Source organism: Vulpes lagopus, chromosome 13, assembly GCF_018345385.1.
Source record: "Vulpes lagopus strain Blue_001 chromosome 13, ASM1834538v1, whole genome shotgun sequence".
Taxonomy (NCBI): Eukaryota; Metazoa; Chordata; class Mammalia; order Carnivora; family Canidae; genus Vulpes; species Vulpes lagopus.
The window spans coordinates 40,711,321-40,728,035 of NC_054836.1; the positions used below are offsets into that span (position 1 = coordinate 40,711,321).

The 16,715-nt window shown below is 49.7% G+C and overlaps 1 protein-coding gene across 1 annotated transcript in view; it reads right to left on the minus strand.

Moving 5' to 3' along the window:
* Positions 1–286: 286 nt before the first annotated feature.
* Positions 287–16,715, minus strand: part of JAZF1 (JAZF zinc finger 1) — a 338,967-nt gene continuing 322,538 nt past the window's right edge. Inside the window, exons 4-5 of the mRNA XM_041728188.1 lie at positions 10,147–10,316; positions 287–2,675 (exon numbers count right to left, since the gene is read on the minus strand). Coding sequence (XP_041584122.1) covers positions 2,499–2,675; positions 10,147–10,316 — 347 coding nt within the window. The 3' untranslated portion in view covers positions 287–2,498. The remainder of the gene's footprint in view (positions 2,676–10,146; positions 10,317–16,715) is intronic.

Sequence of the window (16,715 nt, forward strand, 5' to 3'; positions counted from 1 at the left end):
CTGTGTGTGAACTGCATACACATGTTGCTGTGTTTATTTCTGAAAGCAGAATTTGTATTGCTGGAATCCTTTAAAAATTTTGAGTGAAGGGCAAAAACAAGATATGTTGGACTGGAAAGCAGTAGTATTGAAGACTCCATGTCTTCCCTTCCTGGGAGATGGCAGGTAAAATATGTTCAGTGGTAGCATTTTCATGTTGCATCAGTTAATTATGGGGCATGCCAACCTAAAAGTACCATTCCAATATTAGAGTGGTAATGGACACTAATAAAAATAAAGAGCCATGTTTATTTTGGGTCAGAGGCAGTTTATTTTAAATGTGATTTCATTTACATTTATAAGCAGCTTTTCTTGACAGCAATTTTGATTAAGTTGCCTTCAGTTCTAAAACAAACCTCTGTTGCTTTCAAACTTAATGTGCTCTGTCCCCAACAAAACATATGAAAATATAATTTAAAGCACAATTTTCACAGACACAGTACAATACATTCACTATACACGGTATAACAAAATATTCCCATCCTTACCTGTTTAGTAATACTGTCACAATGAATAAGTAAATAGAAATTGAATTTGTTTTATAGTTGAAAGAAATTTAACATGCACAATGACTATTTAATGACTGTTTAGCTGTTGAACTACTGATCCAGCCTACAGTTTCTTGCACTAGAAGGAGCAAAGCTAAATAATAACTGCTGGCCTAAAAAATTTTGGTCAATTGTAGGTAGATATGAAATATCCAGGTAGGGCCTTCTTATGCACCAACTAGTTGCTTCTCATGTCTGGATCACCCTTTTAAACACAGAACACTGTATATTCAGGACCAAGACCACTCTTCAGAGATCTAGGAAATTTTTAGAGGGCAGTGTCTTTATAAATACTTTACTTTAAAATCTCTCATTATGAGGGATTCACAACTGAAGAATATAGAAGCTTACCCATCTGGCCAGCAGGGCTATCATCCTTTCGAACTGTCTGAAAATTTGAGGAGGGACACCTGCTTCCCAGCTCTAAGACTTTCATCAAATGGGAACATGGGAAGAAAGTTATGTTGTAAGCACTTCATGTTTGCTTTTCACCAGTTTTGTGGGCAGTTAGCCATCTCAGAGCAATTTTTATTGCATAATGAGGCAATTGGTAAACTCTTGTATGTTTAAGGAAAAGCACTTGGGAGAAAAGAACACTCAAGGCATGATGGTATTGTTGGTGAGAAAAACTTCAGGAATGGTCCAGACGTAGGTCACTCTAACGGGTCATACTAGTCACTCTTTGACCACCTGCTGCAAGAAGCACTTAATTGTCAATAAGGCTCAATTTCGTATTTCAGCAAAATGTGTTATAAAGCTAAACAGACATTGCCAATGGGAATAGAGACCTCTACGATGTGATGGAAAAAGTGCCTTTAAAAAAAAAGTCTAAAAACACAATGAGCATGAAGAAGAGGCAATAAGGGGGTCTTAACAAAAATGTTCTCTTTGAAACGTGCTTGGAATTTTAATTCTTATTTGCAACCCACAGGTTTGTTAGGGCAGTGGTTGCAAGAATTGGCAACACATAAAACATTAAATCTGTTGGCAATAGAGAACTACAAAGTGCTTTAAAACTTCACCTAAAGATGAAGATAGAACTAAATTTCACACACACAAAATTTGCACTTTAAGTATTTCAAAGTGTTTCCTAACAGATTTCAGGGAAAAGTATTTCACTAAACTGTTATCTTGGTCCAGAAATATCAATAGGCATAAACCAAATCCCTTGCACCCAGCAGGCACTCAATGAATGTGTGTTAACGAGTGAACTGAATAGACTATTTTGTACAAAAATGCCATTTATAACACTAAAAATGATTGGTAAGTCAGATGGCAAGATTTTCAGCTTCTTAAGGGGCAAAAGGATTTGCAAGATAATATAAAACACAGAAAGCACACCTTTTATGTATGTTATTTAAATATGAAAATATTTTTAGCATATTATGTTAAACATTCTTATTTATATTTCCATTACCTAAAGTCTTTCTACTCACAAATACTAACTCCATTATGTAAGGCATGGTAACCAGTTTGATAATGAAGGTATTATTTTGGTTTTGAACATAGTGAGTTGATGTGTTGAAAAATTTCAATCACATTACAATCTTGGAAAAAAAAATCTCAGTGCCAGCCCCTCCTCCCCCCGTTGATATCACTGCAATACAACTAAATAATATGCAACATGCCCTCAATTTTATTTTGTTTTGGGGGAAATGTGCTGAAGAACCTAGAGCTTCTTTTGTTTAGCACCTTATATCAAAGTAATGAAAATGGGTATGATGATTACATGTGCAAATGTACAAAATCATTAACTCTACAAAGATACATCATTCCAAAATTACAGAAAAAATTTAAAGCATGCATTTAATTCTTTAAAGGGTTGCTGAATGCTTCCCCTGAAAAAAGGTGGCTGTTTTCAAAATCAGCAACTGCTGGTGAGGATTTCTTGGCACAGTTATGACCAGCATGTTATTGCTGCATCTTCCTGATAATCTCAGCCGACACCGGGGGGTGGAAATTGATTGTGTGGTGCCGCAGGCCCTGAGCTGTCTTGTAACTCTTACCACAACGACATTTGAATGGTTTGCGGACACGAATCTGTGTTCTGTGACCATTCTTAGCGTGGTACTTTATGCCATTCACATTCTGTGGAGAAGACAAAACATCACCTATTAGATGCAATCAAAATGTCAGACCGGGGACGTTTGCTTGGTGTGGGTCTGGATTAAAATTGGACATCTCCTGGATGGCAGGTGTGTACATAGTAGGCATTGCGTGAACTCCGTTTCAAGGAGTCTAATCATAGGCTGTGCAGACTGGGTTGCAAACTAGGCCTCAGTTACTCCGAAAATGAAAGTACCGGCTTCCTTAAATTTTATGCAGAATATGTATTTAAGACTGTATAAGGAAGCAGTTTCCTCTGCCTAGAGCTTTGATTCCTCTCTGGATTTTCTTTTCTACTTGAAAGAGTGTTAACAATAAACAACTATAGTATCATATCCTTGGGATGGCCAGAAAATGGTCTATTTTTTTTATTTTTATTATTTATTTTTATTTTTATTTTTTTAAAATTGTCTTTTTAAAGATAGAAAACACTGGGCAATAGAATTCAAGACATAAATAAATCCTTGATATAGAAACACAGCTTATATTATTTTGTTTCCAGACAGCTGTGAGAATAACCTACCTTACCTAGGATTTTTGTCCATTTTCTACTCTGCATTAAGCCAGTGTGTGTCTCACTGTGGGAGCTCCTTGCCTAAATCATGCGCTGGCAGAGTTGTGTGTGTTAAATAAGCAACGTGGGCAAGACTGGGGCTCATGTTTATGTACTGCATTCCAAACTTACAATAAACATTAAAAATCTTAGGTTATTGAGGTGTCAGCAACATAAGAGTTCCAAACTTCAAATTGGCATACAAATCCCAAGTGATACATAAAAATATCAAAATGCTTTTTGGTTTTCTAGTAACTGGTTTTGCTACTGCACTAGAATATTCTATGTAAGACTCCTGCCTGAAGTCACTCTACAGACTTATTTTACTATTGTTCATCCCAATTAAATGGTGAGAAAATAGGCACTGAAGTAACTGATGGAAGAGATGAGAGATGAGAAAAGAATACATAGCGGTCATATTAGAGCATAGGTATCAATTCCCAAGTCAGCTCTTGCCAGATTTGGGAGTAAGGGAAGAGAAAATAAAGGGCTTGAAACAAAATTGTTAAGAACTGATCACCAGAGGAGTGGGCTGTTTCCAAAAGTATTACATGAATCTAGTCTCACTGAGCGTAGTCCTGAGACCAGCTAAAGGATTCCAACACAATGGTCTTTTTTGTTTTTTTTTTTTTTTTTAAGATTTCGTTTATTCATGAAAGACAGAGAGAGGGAGGCAGAGACACAGGCAGAGGGAGAAGCAGGCTCAGAATGCAGGGATTGCACCCCGGGCTAAACCCCTGCACCATCGGGGCTGCCCCATCACAGTGGTCTTGACCTTTATTCATAAGATGCTCTTACTGAGCTCCCAGATACAGGGACCGAGTGCTCTTGTGTCAGCATCTGCCACTGCCTGGCCCACAGTAGATGCTCAGTAAGCATTTGTGAGTGAATTGGTTAAACATGGTTCGCTCTTCTGGAATTAACAGTTTCCATTAAAGTGTGTTAAGTGGTTATTTCTATTTACGTTTCCCTTTTAGAGATTCATAATGCACATTAGTACTTTTAAAAGTCCTTTGGTAGAGAATCCCATTTGACTTAGTTGAACCCAAGGGGGCCAAATAGCAACTAGTTGGCTGTGTTCAGGTCAGAGTGGGACCTACGGTTGTCAACTGAGTCCAAGCACAAGGACACAAATACCCCTTCCACCCTGAACTTGGCTCTTCTGTGTTTCTGTCTGTCTGTCCTGCATCAGTCCTTGCATGCAGGGCAAGGAAACCCCTCACTCTTGTTCTAGAGGCATGTTGGGGAGAATTTGCTGTGGAGGGATACAGGGAAAGCAGGGACGGTGGCAAAATCAGACCCATTACCATGATGGGTCCCCTGCCAGCCTGCTGCTGTTCCAGCCATCCCAGAAGCAGCTGAGGGGTTTGAGTAAAGCCAGCGTGTATCCAGCCTGAGCTGGCATCTTCCTGCAACTGCATGGGATGCCCAGGCAGGAAGCACCTAGCTGGTGCCAGGCAACCCGAAGAACCATGAAAAATAGGAACAGTTTAAAGCTACTTGAAATAAAGGCTTATGACCATTAGGAAGCACCATCAACTTGGGAAATAACAAATTAGGAAGTCTCCTGGATACAATACTAGAAATTTGCATTTGTCTGCTTACTAATATCCCACTTATTAGCTCAACAGATTTTCACCTAGTAGGGTCCTTTTCTGTAGATGAAGGGTGATTCAAACATTTCATATCCTTGTTTTCACAGGAACTTGTTGCAAAGATGGGTCACTAAATGTCCAGCTACTCCTATGCCCTAGAGTCCTATAACTTGTCAGAAAATAGGGGAAAACCCAAAATAAAAACATTTGACTAACAAGCCAAAATGCATGGCAACTCCAATAGGGACGGGGCTTAAATACTCCATCGGGGCTGAGCTTTTATCATAAATTAGGGGAGGGGAAACCTGAAACCAGAAATTGCTAAAGCCACAAGAAGCCAATCCAACGTGACCAGATCTGGAGTTCACCAGAAGGACAAGCCCAAGGTTGAGGTGATTTCAGGTTCTGTGGTCTGTTCCCAGCTTCAGTGTAAACATCGTGTTGTGTGTCTGGCTGTGAGACTGTCAGGAAAACACAGCTCACTCCATACATTTACTTTATTACTCTGGGAAAACCAGTAAGCCAAGTGCACATTTAGAAACTGTGGCATGTCCAGGGTTGGCCGAAGAAGCTAAAAAAAAACCTGCATTAACTGTCTTTGTTGCTGTGATTTAAAATGTTGTCGAGTGTCAGTGGGGCACCCTCCTCCCCTCAGGGCAAATGTTAGTACGCCTCTGAGAGTCAGGGTTTGTCCGTCTGTTCATTCACATATAGCGGTGGGGATTCTTTCTTTTTTTAAAAAATATTTTATTTATTCATGAGCATACACAGAGACGGGAGAGAGAGGCAGAGACACAGGCAGAGGGAGAAGCAGGCTTCATGCAGGGAGCCTGACGCGGGACTCGATCCCGGGACTCCAGGATTGCACCCTGGGCCAAAGGCAGGTGCTAAACCGCTGCGCCACCCAGGGATCCCCGGATTTTTACTTTCTACTAACACCTGAGGTTTTTAAAAGATTTGCTGACATTGATCACTGCGGACATCCTGATGGAAGTTTGGTCTTTCAGAAATATGAGTAACACCACCAAAAAAAAGGGCAGGTGCCTTGAAAACCAGATGCTTAAATCCTCTGGTCTCTGAGTAAAGGAGAATGGAGCTTTGAAAGGGCAAGGAAGAGGGGGGTCACGGAGGGCAGGCTCGAGAGCTGCTCGGCTGAGTGCCGGATGCCTGGCCAACCCCGTGCTCCTGTTTGAGATGAACAGATGCTCCAGAAGGTGAGCGAGCAGGTAAACGACAGACCTGGGATGCCTGGTTCCAGAGTCCACATGTCCCCCAGAATTCCAGGTACCTCACGTGCTAGGTACTTGGTACAACCAGTGGGTGGTCTTTGAACCACCTTGCAAGTTGGGAAGGATTGGGACATTCCAGCTGGAGAAAACGGTCTATGGACTCCAGTGGTCAGGCCCGGGGATGCGTGCGGAGGAAGGGGCCGGGCAGGAGGTGGAGGGAGGGAGGGCCTGCCCGGCTGGGTGGGTGGAGGGCAGCGGCTCGTTTCCATGCGGCTTCTAGCATCAGGAGCTCCCTGCCCTGACCCGGGAACGGAGCCGGTCAGCAGACAACCAGTAGTTTCCAGGCGCTTCTCAAAATGCCAGTCCAGATAAATCACAAAGTCCGGACGCCAAGGGGGGCCACGGTGTCCTGGACGGCATTTGATCTGTCAGTACTGAGACCGAGGAGGTACAAGATGTGGACGTGTGCCCTTGAGAGAAAACCCGTTACCTTTAAATTCCCTGCAGGCCTTGATGTCCTACTTAAAGGAGAGGATGAAGTCCCGGGGTTTGATGAAAAATTAAAACACAGGAGCGGGGTTGGAAGGGGTGGAAATGTTAGCGTGGAAAGTAAAGCCGCTGGCAGCAGCGTGAAGTGCAGGCGCCACCCCGCCGGCCCGGCCGCACCTGCAACATCCGGGCTGCGTCAGGCGGGCACCACGTCTCTCAGCCCCCTCTTAACGCCATCTGTGCCCAGCACGGGCCGCTGTCGAAATGTAGAAAATACAAAGGGACATAAAGACAGAACTGGGCCGCCCCGGTGGCTCAGCGGTTTAGCGCCGCCTTTGGCCCGGGGCGTGATCCTGGAGTCCCGGGATCGAGTCCCGCATCAGGCTCCCTGCATGGGGCCGTTTCTCCCTCTGCCTGTGTCTCTGCCTCTCTCTCTCTTTCATGAATAAATCAATGAAATCTTAAAAAAACCCAAACAGGTATAATCAGTAACATCTGAAGTACCTTCCTTATTTTCCCACGAGAGAAAAGAAATTGGACTCCCCATGAAGTATTTTTTTGAAAGAAGCGTTTTGATGGCAGTATTTATTCCATTTCCCTATTGTTAGAAATTTAGTAATTCCCAAATTTGTGCTGACTGTAACTAATGTGATGGACACGCTTGTATATCAGTGTTTGCATCCCTGGTGATGTGCTTGGGATACATTTTTAGGAGAATCATGGAGTAAGGAATATATGGACTTTTTTTTTTTTTAAGTTCTGATTATTGGCTGCCAAGTTACAACCCAGAAAGCCTGTCTACCAGGGCTTCCGACGGGGCCCTTAGAAGAGGGAGGGAGGGAGGCTCAGATCCGCTGAGGGGGAGAAGGGCTGAGCTGCCTCAGAAAACCGTGAGCAACACACCTGCTGCCTGTGCATCTAGACCTCGGAGGCCAAGCTTCCTTCGTGGCGCTGAAACCCTCCGTGTTCTCCATGTAGTGCCAGGGACCCTTTCACAGAAACTTTTTAGGGGACATGTTCTATGTTTCTTAAAGTAGCAAAATGCCTTTAGTTCTGACAACTCTAATGTTAAACGCCATCAAAGGAAAAGAAACCTCAAAGCACTTCAACCCATCTTTTCAAGCCATTGCCAATTCCAGGCTTGGGGAGTCCTCTCTCCCTTGACTGAAGCCACAAGAAAAGTGAGGAGCACCCAGGTGGACGGGATCGGTTGCTCAGCCTGGAAGGCGTCTGGGACAAAGGCGACAGAAGGAGTCCTGCCACTGCTTTGGGGTTCCCGTGGCCCGCTGGCGGCCACACTGTCCTCTTCCCACACGTTTGGCCTCCGTCCCTTCATCTCTGTGCCTTCATGCTGAGCACCCGTGCCCGGGGCTGGGCAAGGGTCTGGGAGCCGTACGGCGCCTGGTGCAAGGTGGTACGTGCTCTCCAGTGGTAAGAACAGAGCTACGGAGAGGTCGGGGGCCAGAGCATCGGTCTGGGGTGGGGGGATCAGTCTGGGAACTGGTGAGGGCTTCCCAGAGGAGGTGGCGTCTGAGCTGTGCCTTGAGAAACGAGGGGGACTCAAATGAGAGGTACTGATGGGGAGAGTGGGGGGAAGAGGCATCCGAGGTAAAGGGATTAATATGGGGAGCGACATGGAGCCTCAGCTGTCCTGCCGGGGCCCCCTGCCCTGCCCTGCTCAGCAGGAAGCCTGGCAAGCCGGACACCTCATCCTTCCATTCTGCAAGTGCCAAGAAATGGTGAGGAGAGCTGGTCCGGGTCCGTGGCCAACAGCGGGCAAGCGGCGACCAGTGTGAAGTGAGCGCGGGGGACCAAGGGCTCGGCAGCCTGACCCCACCGCGCTGCGGCCCGAGAGCCTCCCCGAGCCCACGGCCAGGCCGACAGCCGCGTGGCGGGTAAGACGCAGCGGCCGCAGGCGGGCACCAGCGCCTGCGACGGGTCCCACGGGGAGGCCACAGGCGCGTGTCCTCGTCCCTCGTGCCACGGCGTGGCGAGCCGGCCCAGGAACGGAAACTCACAACCCCTCGTGGAAATCAAGAGCACCCCTGCCACCCATGTCATTTGTGGGGTGGTGGCACCGCAGCCCAGGCCTTGCTCAGTTCTCTTGTGGCCTTCGGGGCAGGGAGAGCACTCAAGTCCCATTGACCCAGGTGTAGACAACTGTAGGAGAAACTGCTGGAAACCCAAGGACAGTAAGAGCAGAAGGATGATGACAGGCTAACAGGTGGCCGGGGGGGGGGGTGGGGCGCTCACCCTCTCCAGCCAGAGTAAAGGCTGGGGCTCCCGCCGGCCCTTCTGGGGTTGCCGCAGTCCGGTCCCCCTTTTAACACTGTTGATGTGCGTGACACCCCCTAAGCAGTGTTTGGGCGCTTGCGAGAAGGCAGCAGATGCCAAGCACCGAGGGGCGGCTAAGCTTTCTCCACTTTGAACCAAAAAAAAAAAAAAAACAAAAACCAGAAGGAAAGGGCTGCAGTGCCAGGGCTGCCTCCGGGAGGAAGGAGCGCGGCCGCCGTGCTTCCTGGGCTCCTGAGGGGACCACCCCCTGGCCTTCCCTCCGCCTCCCGCGCCTCCGACCCGGAAAACCTGCGCGTGCACCTGAGTCACGGCTGCCCCGGCCCGTGGGGCTCGCTCGCCTCGGCCGGCGCCTGCGGTTTACACAAAGCGCCCCCGACCGTCCACGCGGACACCGGCGCCCACTTTCTACAGGCGGAGCCGCGGCCACTTCTATCGGCTGCTGGTACCAAAAAAATAAAATTAAAAAAAAAATCACTGAAATAGGGTTGTGTGTTTAGTGTTCAGGGACACAATTAGGAGCCGCGTGAGAAGTGCTTATGCCTTCACACACCTTTTGCACCTTTTTACAAACAGGAGTCAAGGTGCCGAGCTGCGGGCTGGGCCGGTCAGCACGTCCTCAAAGTAGCGCGGGGCTCCCCGACTTGTCCCCGCTCACAGGCGGCTTTGTGGGGGGCCTGCTAACGGCCGCTTCGGGGGGACGTCGGCGAGTTTGGGTTTTAGGGTGCCCTCTGGACCGAGCCCTGAACGTCATGGTGTTTCTCCCTGTTTGTCCCTTTGTCCCTGGCCGCTGCTGACACCAGTCAGGCTCTCCGGGGCGCGGGTCCTGCGCCGAAAAAGAGCAAAGGCCCCTTTTCTGGGCAGCCCGGGTGGCTCAGAGGTTTAGCGCCGCCTTCAGCCCAGGGCGTGATCCTGGAGACCCGGGATCGAGTCCCACATCGGGCTCCCTGCATGGAGCCTGCTTCTCCCTCTGCCTGTGTCTCTGCCTCTCTCTCTCTCTCTCTCTCTCTCTCTCTCTCTCTCTCTCTGTGTCTCTCATGAATAATTAAAAAAAAAGAACAACCCACAATCCTCCCACCAGAAAACCCGCCTCTGGACCTCTGCTCCCACACGGAGCAGCGAGGGGGAACCCAGCAAGCACCCCGAAGCCAGGAGCCCGCGCGTCCCCGGGCAGGTGTGTCCGCGAGGCCGGGCGCCCCGCAGACGCCAGGAGCTGCTACTGACGCGGGCCGGCCCCCCCTCTGCTCCCTGCCCCCCCCCTCCCCGGGCCAGGGCTCAGGTGCTCGGGCCCTTACCTTGTATCTCTTTTTACATCCAGGAACCGGGCAGGCGAAGGGCTTCTCTTCGCCCCCGTTCATGCACATGGAGCTGAGGATGGCCTCGGAGCTGATGGCGCTCTCTGTGGTCCAGGACTCATCGCTGTCCGACTCCTCGTAATCCACCTCCTCCTCGTCGTACTCGCTGCCTGCAGGGCCAAGGAGGCAAGGACGGTCAGTGCGCTCGGCCTGTGGCCCGGCCCCTCCAGCTGGCGCCCGGCCGCCCACGCCCACGGGACGGGGAAGGCGGTGGCCCGACCCCGGGCGCCCCAGGCACCGGGGCCGCCAGGCTGTCCCGAGGCCGAGACCTTCGCTCGCACCTGAGACCAGGCTAAGGGCTCCCCGACCGCGGGGCTGCAGGCCGGCTGAGCAGCCCTTGACCCGGACTCTGCGGAGGCGCTGGGTGGGCTCTGAGGCCCGGGCCGGGAATGACCGAGGACACAGGCACCCCGGCCCAGCAGGTGCCCGCGCGGCTGCGCCCCACGCTCCGGAGCACAGAGCCTGTCCCCACGCCTTCCCGCTTCCTGGCCCAGGAGAGGCGGAAACCGGTGGGACGGGGTTGCAGTCTACACTGGCTAGGTTCCTCTGCGCTTGGAACTTCTTTTTTTTTTTTTTTAATTTTTATTTATTTATGATAGTCACAGAGAGAGAAAGAGAGAGAGAGGCAGAGACACAGGCAGAGGGAGAAGCAGGCTCCATGCACCGGGAGCCCGACGTGGGATTCGATCCCGGGTCTCCAGGATCGCGCCCTGGGCCAAAGGCAGGCGCCAAACCGCTGCGCCACCCAGGGATCCCTACGCTTGGAACTTCTAATCTTTTCCCTTCTGGCTTGAGCAGAGACGCCCAGGGGCTTACCCCAGGCTACGGAGCAGGAGGACAGAAACGCCTCAAGCTCGGAGCCAAACTGACCATAAGAACATGCAAGGATGGGCAGCCCGGCTGGCTCAGCGGTTTAGCGCTGCCTTCAGCCGGGGACATGATCCTGGAGACCCAGGATCGAGTCCCACATCAGCTCCCTGCATGGAGCCTGCTTCTCCCTCTCCCTCTGCCTGTGTCTCTGCCTCTCTCTCTCTCTCTCTCTCTCTGTGTGTCTCATAAATAAATAAAATCTTTAAAAAAAAAAAAAAAAAAGAACATGCAAGGTTCCAGCTTGTGGCAGAGCCAAGAATTCTCTAGCACATTCTGTCCCCAGGGTAGGACACCCGGGCTGTCCCAGGAACCCCTTCTGGGGTTCCCTCACTGTCCACAGCATTCCCTGGGAGGGCGGACTGCTCACGGGGTGGGGGGAGGGCCAGTCCCGTGTATTCCCAGCTCTGCTCAGAACAGAGTTAAAAATCTACTTCACGGACTTCTGTTCAGGACGGTGGGGATGCAGAACCACTTCCACAGGCAGCCGCTTTTTGCTCTCTCTTTTTTTTTAATGAGGCCCAAAGCCATTTATTTTGAGCTTTTGCACAATACAACCCCGAAGGACATAATTCTACAGATCATAAACAGTGTAAAATAATATGTTGACAAGTCTTAATGCATTTACAAGCCCCGTGGAATAAATAGGAATTATGGCACAACATTAATAAGAATTATATGGTAGCAATTACAGTTGTGAAATTCATCCCCCAGGTGTGAGGCTAAATTGCACCAGGGGCCTGCCTGGGTGCTCCATGGTCTGTCTCTGCTACATCAATTATTTCAACACCAAATATTGGCATTTTTATTGGGTTTCATTTTAATAGGCATTAATAAGATTGTTTGAAGAGCCAATTGAGCCAGGCACAAGGACGCCGGCTTCTGAAGCTAACACTTCAAAGGGGCCAAGAAGGAAGGCAAGGACCTCTTGTGTTTTAGGCACCTTCGATGCATCATCCTCACGGAATCCTCCAGTGGCCCTGTGAGGTGGGGAGGACAGGCACTTCCCTGAACACAAGGAAACCGAGTCCAGAGAGGTCCAAGAGCTTATGCGCTTTCACTGAGCTATTGAGGGATGTTGCCTTCCCCCTGCCCTGCTTCCGGCCGCCAGGGCCAGCAGCCACCCGAGGGGGCCCCTTTCAACCTCCTTGCAGCTGCCGCTCCTTCACCATCTACCTCCTCGGATGGAAATCAGAGCAGTCTGTTTGGAAGAAACTCTTGGGTGGTGCAGAGAAAAAGCAGTTCAGCAAAAAAGGAGGTTGTGGAATTAAATGTGAGTTTCAGCAACTCTCTTGTGCTTGGCTGTAGCCCCCAGAAAGAAGAGACCCAGTTTGGAAACGCCTGTCCGAGACAACGCAGGGACGCATGCACCCTGCCACGTTTCTGGGTCTGTGAGCAAATTTCGAAATCTGTTTTTAAGTAGGGCATTGTTTAGGACATTTTACTCTTAAACAAATGCCACATGCTGGTGTCCTTTAAATTGCTTGTTAGAAAACTATAAATGCTATTTCACAAAGCTCCTCCAGCAGGACTTCAGAAAGTTAGAATGACTAATTTACCCATCTAATTGGGCTAATTTGTTAACCTGAATACCAAGAACCATGCAACATTTACAACTGGGGCGGGGGGGGGGGGGGGGGGGCGGTGCCTCAGACCCACTGACGGCTTAATGAAGCCCAGCAGAAGATAAAACTTCAAAACTCCACTGGATCAAAAGGAGCCGGACCCTAAGGGCTTGGTGCCGGGGACATAGTCGCCTGGAAACCATGCGGCACCCAGTCCCAAGGGGGGGCAGGTAGGGGGACCACGCAGTTCATCCAAGTTGGGACGCCCATGGGAGTGAACACCAGCTCGGGACGACAGGCACAACACGGCACTGTCCCTGGCTACCTGGGCCCTCCCACCCCACCCCAGGCACTGGTGCACTATGAGGTGCCCTGGGTGCTTGTGAAGCTCACCATCTCCTTGGGTAGGGGATCAAGAAAGACCTGTTTATACTTAATTCTGTCCTATAACAAAGAACTGTGTGCGGACCCGGGTTCATGTCCTGGCTGGGCATGTCAGCTGAGTGACCAGCTACTGTCATCCACGTTCTCGTCTATGAAATGGGCACAAATCTCTTCCTTGCACTTTCAGGATTTGAATTAATGTCTAGAGAACGTCTGGCACGGGAAGATCCGCACACAGTTAAGTGCTCAAAAGATGGAAGACACTGTAACATCATTTTTGCAATAACATCACATGTATGTATTATATGTAGAATCTTTAGAAAGGCCTCCTGTGAACCCAAACAAAAACAAAAATAATCCTGAAAACTACGGGAATCTCCACTAGAAGAAATACAAGCGGGACTTCATACCGAGACCCGTGCAGAGTGTGCACTGATCTGCCACCAGCGAGCTGTGTGACCCCAGGCAAGTGATATCACCTCTCTGATCTTTAGACTCCTCACCTGTAAAATGGGCTAACAGTACTAGCCAGCTCTTAAGGTTGTTGTAAAGAATACGGAGTTCTCTGGGCAGCCCCGATGGCCCAGCAGTTTGGCGCCGCCTTCAGCCGGGGTATGATCCTGGAGACCCAGGATCGAGTCCCACGTCGGGGTCCCTGCATGGAGCCTGCTTCTCCCTCTGCCTGTGTCTCTCTCCCTCTCTCTCTCTCTGTGTCTCTCATGAATGAATAAATAAAATCTTTAAAAATAAATAAATAAAATAAAATAATAATAAAATCAATGTACTTAGAACAGCGCCTGGCATATGGTAAGCATTAAGGGAGTATTTGGTCATAAACAAGTAAAAATGTCACAAGAGCAGTTTCCATATTTCACCCACTGTTCTCAGGGTGCTCACTTTTTTCAAACAGAAGAGCGTGTGGGGGAGCTCCGTTGCTCATCTTAGCTGTACCCCCCCCCCCCCCCCCCGCCGCCTCCCTGTCATCAAACGGAGCCGAGAGCAGCTGCGAGGCCAGGCCTGCTCCTCAGCTGCTGTCGTTCACTCTGCAGCTGGAGGGCCCGGGGCAGGTGGAGACAGGCCACGTGGTTCTCCAAAGCCACACATGCGCACGTGCCAGCGCCCGCTTGGTGCTAACATCTGGAAAACTCGCCGGTGGGGCCTGTGGTGTCCTGCGGAAAACATCTGCAAACAACTGCTCTTCGTCTGCTTTCTAACATCTTTGAACTCTAGGAAGAGCTAACCCGAAACTAAAGTTGCTTCTGTAGTTACAAAAACATCTGAGCCTGTCTTGTCTGAGGACGAAAGTAAACCCTAACCTGGCTCGTTTGCTGCGTCTGCTTCATCTATTTCCTTTTTTCTTTTCTTTTTTTTCTTTTCTGTTCTTTTCTTTTCTTTGTTTCTTTTTTTTCCCTTTTCTTTCTTTCTCAAAAGATTTTATTTATTTATTCATGAGAGACACACAGAGGCAGTGACACAGGCAGAGGGAGAAGCAGGCTCCCTGCAGGGAGCCCAATGCGAGACTTGATCTCAGGAGCTAAACCACCGAGCCCCCCAAGCGTCCCTGGATCTGATTTCTATATTTCACAAACCCGCTATTCTCTTTTTAAAAGACAGTACACTGCAGTCCTGGTGGCTTAGCGGTTTGGCACCGCCTTCGGCCCAGGGCTTGATCCTGGAGACTTGGGATCGAGTCCCACATCGGGCTCCTGCATGGAGCCTGCTTCTCCCTCTGCCTGTGTCTCTGCCTCTCATGAATAAATAAAATCTTAAAAAAAAAAAAGGATTTCTGGGTTGCTTGCTCAGTGGTTGCACGTCTGCCTTTGACTCAGGGTGTGATCCTGGAGACCTGGGATCGAGTCCTGCATCAGGCTCCCTGCATGGAGCCTGCTTCTCCCTCTGCCTGTGTCTCTGCCTCTCTCTCTCTCTCTCTCTCTGTCTGTCTTTCATGAATAAATAAATAAAATCTTTTAAAAAATTTAAAAAAAATACAAGACAGTACACCCTCTCAAAAGGCCCCTAGGAACAGAGGATCCAAAGGCCCGGCAGCGCCACTGAGCATGCTGGGGGAGTTCAGCCCCAGCAGCCTTTCCATTAAGATGGTCATTGCTTTTGCTGATGCTCTGGCTGCCACTCTCCATGGCTCTAAGCGTCTGTCCCAACACCAGCTCTCCCAAGGGCCTGTTCATTTCGGCACACAAATGGGCAGCAAGGGAAGATTTTAGGGGGCAGCCTGGGTGGCCCCGCAGTTTAGCGCTGCCTTCAGCCCAGGGCATGATCCTGGAGTCCCCGGATCAAGTCCCACATCAGGCTCCCTGCATGAAGCCTGCTTCTCCCTCTGTGTCTCTGCCTCTCTCTCTTTCTGTCTCTCACGAATAAATAAATAATATCTTAAAAAAAAAAAGAGAGAGAAGATTTTAGGGATGTACTCATGACGCAATAACACTGCCTGCTTTCGGTTAGCCTCCTTTTAAGCCTTTTGCTCCCCAAATTCTGGCACTTGCTCAGATATCTAAACCTCTCTGCGTTTACTTGGATCTTTAATGAAAAATGTGGCTAAATAACGAGCAAGTTTTGTTTTTCCACACACTCTTCTGGAACCAGAAAGAGTTGGGAGCTGCCTCTGCCATCTAGGGTAGGGGTGCCTCGTGTGTGCCTGGTGGGAGAGGTGCTCTCTGTATAACCGACCTTTGTTTCCCCAACCTAACACGGGGAAGAGGGGGGCTGCAGGTAGTGATGGAGGTGCTGAAGGTCCCCCAGCTAGAAACAGGCAGACTGCACCGGGACCTGGCAGTTCGGTCCCAAAAGTCTGTGCTCCTTTGACTTGTTTTCATTTTTTTATTTTTATTTTTTAAACATCTTATTTATGAGAGACACCGGGAGAAAGAGAGAAAGAGAGAGGCAGAGACACTGGCAGAGGGGGAAGCAGGCTCCATGCAGGGAGCCCCACGTGGGACTCAATCCCAGGTCTCCAGGATCGGGCCCTGGGCCGAAGGCAGGTGCTCAACCGCTGAGCCATCCAGGGATCCCTGATTTGTTTTCAAAGTGAGTATCCCCCATATGAGGGAGATAAAGAGGTGACATGCAAGACCAAGCCCTGGAAATACTAGAGAGGACTTAAAAGGGACGCATCGTGCGGGGTCACTCGCAGCCGTGTGCGGGGGGACATGTGAGCAGGTGGGAAGCGGTGCCCCGGACCCAAGTGGCAGGACCTGCCCTCCCGGGTGGGCACAGCCAGTCTTTCAAAGCAGAACTACGCGAGTAGTTTCATCAGGGCTCCGCTTTGCCTTAGCCATTGTGAATTTTAAAATAACGTGCATCAAGGTCAGAGCTTCTCTACGAAGACGTAATTTCACCGGGCACCGCCTCACATCGACGCCGGCTGCCACCGCTCTTCCTCGGGTCGAGCGTTCTACTGTCACCGACCACAGCCACACGGTCCCCACGTGGGGCCTGTCGCGGGCGGGACGGCAGCTCAGACAGGCAGCCCCGGGAGCCCGTCTCGGCGTCTCAGTCGGGGCAGCGAGCGCAACCTAGCACATGGGATCGCACGGTAAGACAATTACATCCCGAGGATGGCCAGAGAAAACCTTACTGGTTGTGAGCAAAGGAAGTAAAAACCTGAGCTGGGGATCCCTGGGTGGCGCAGCGGTTTGGCGCCTGCCTTTGGCCCAGGGCGCGATCCTGGAGACCCGG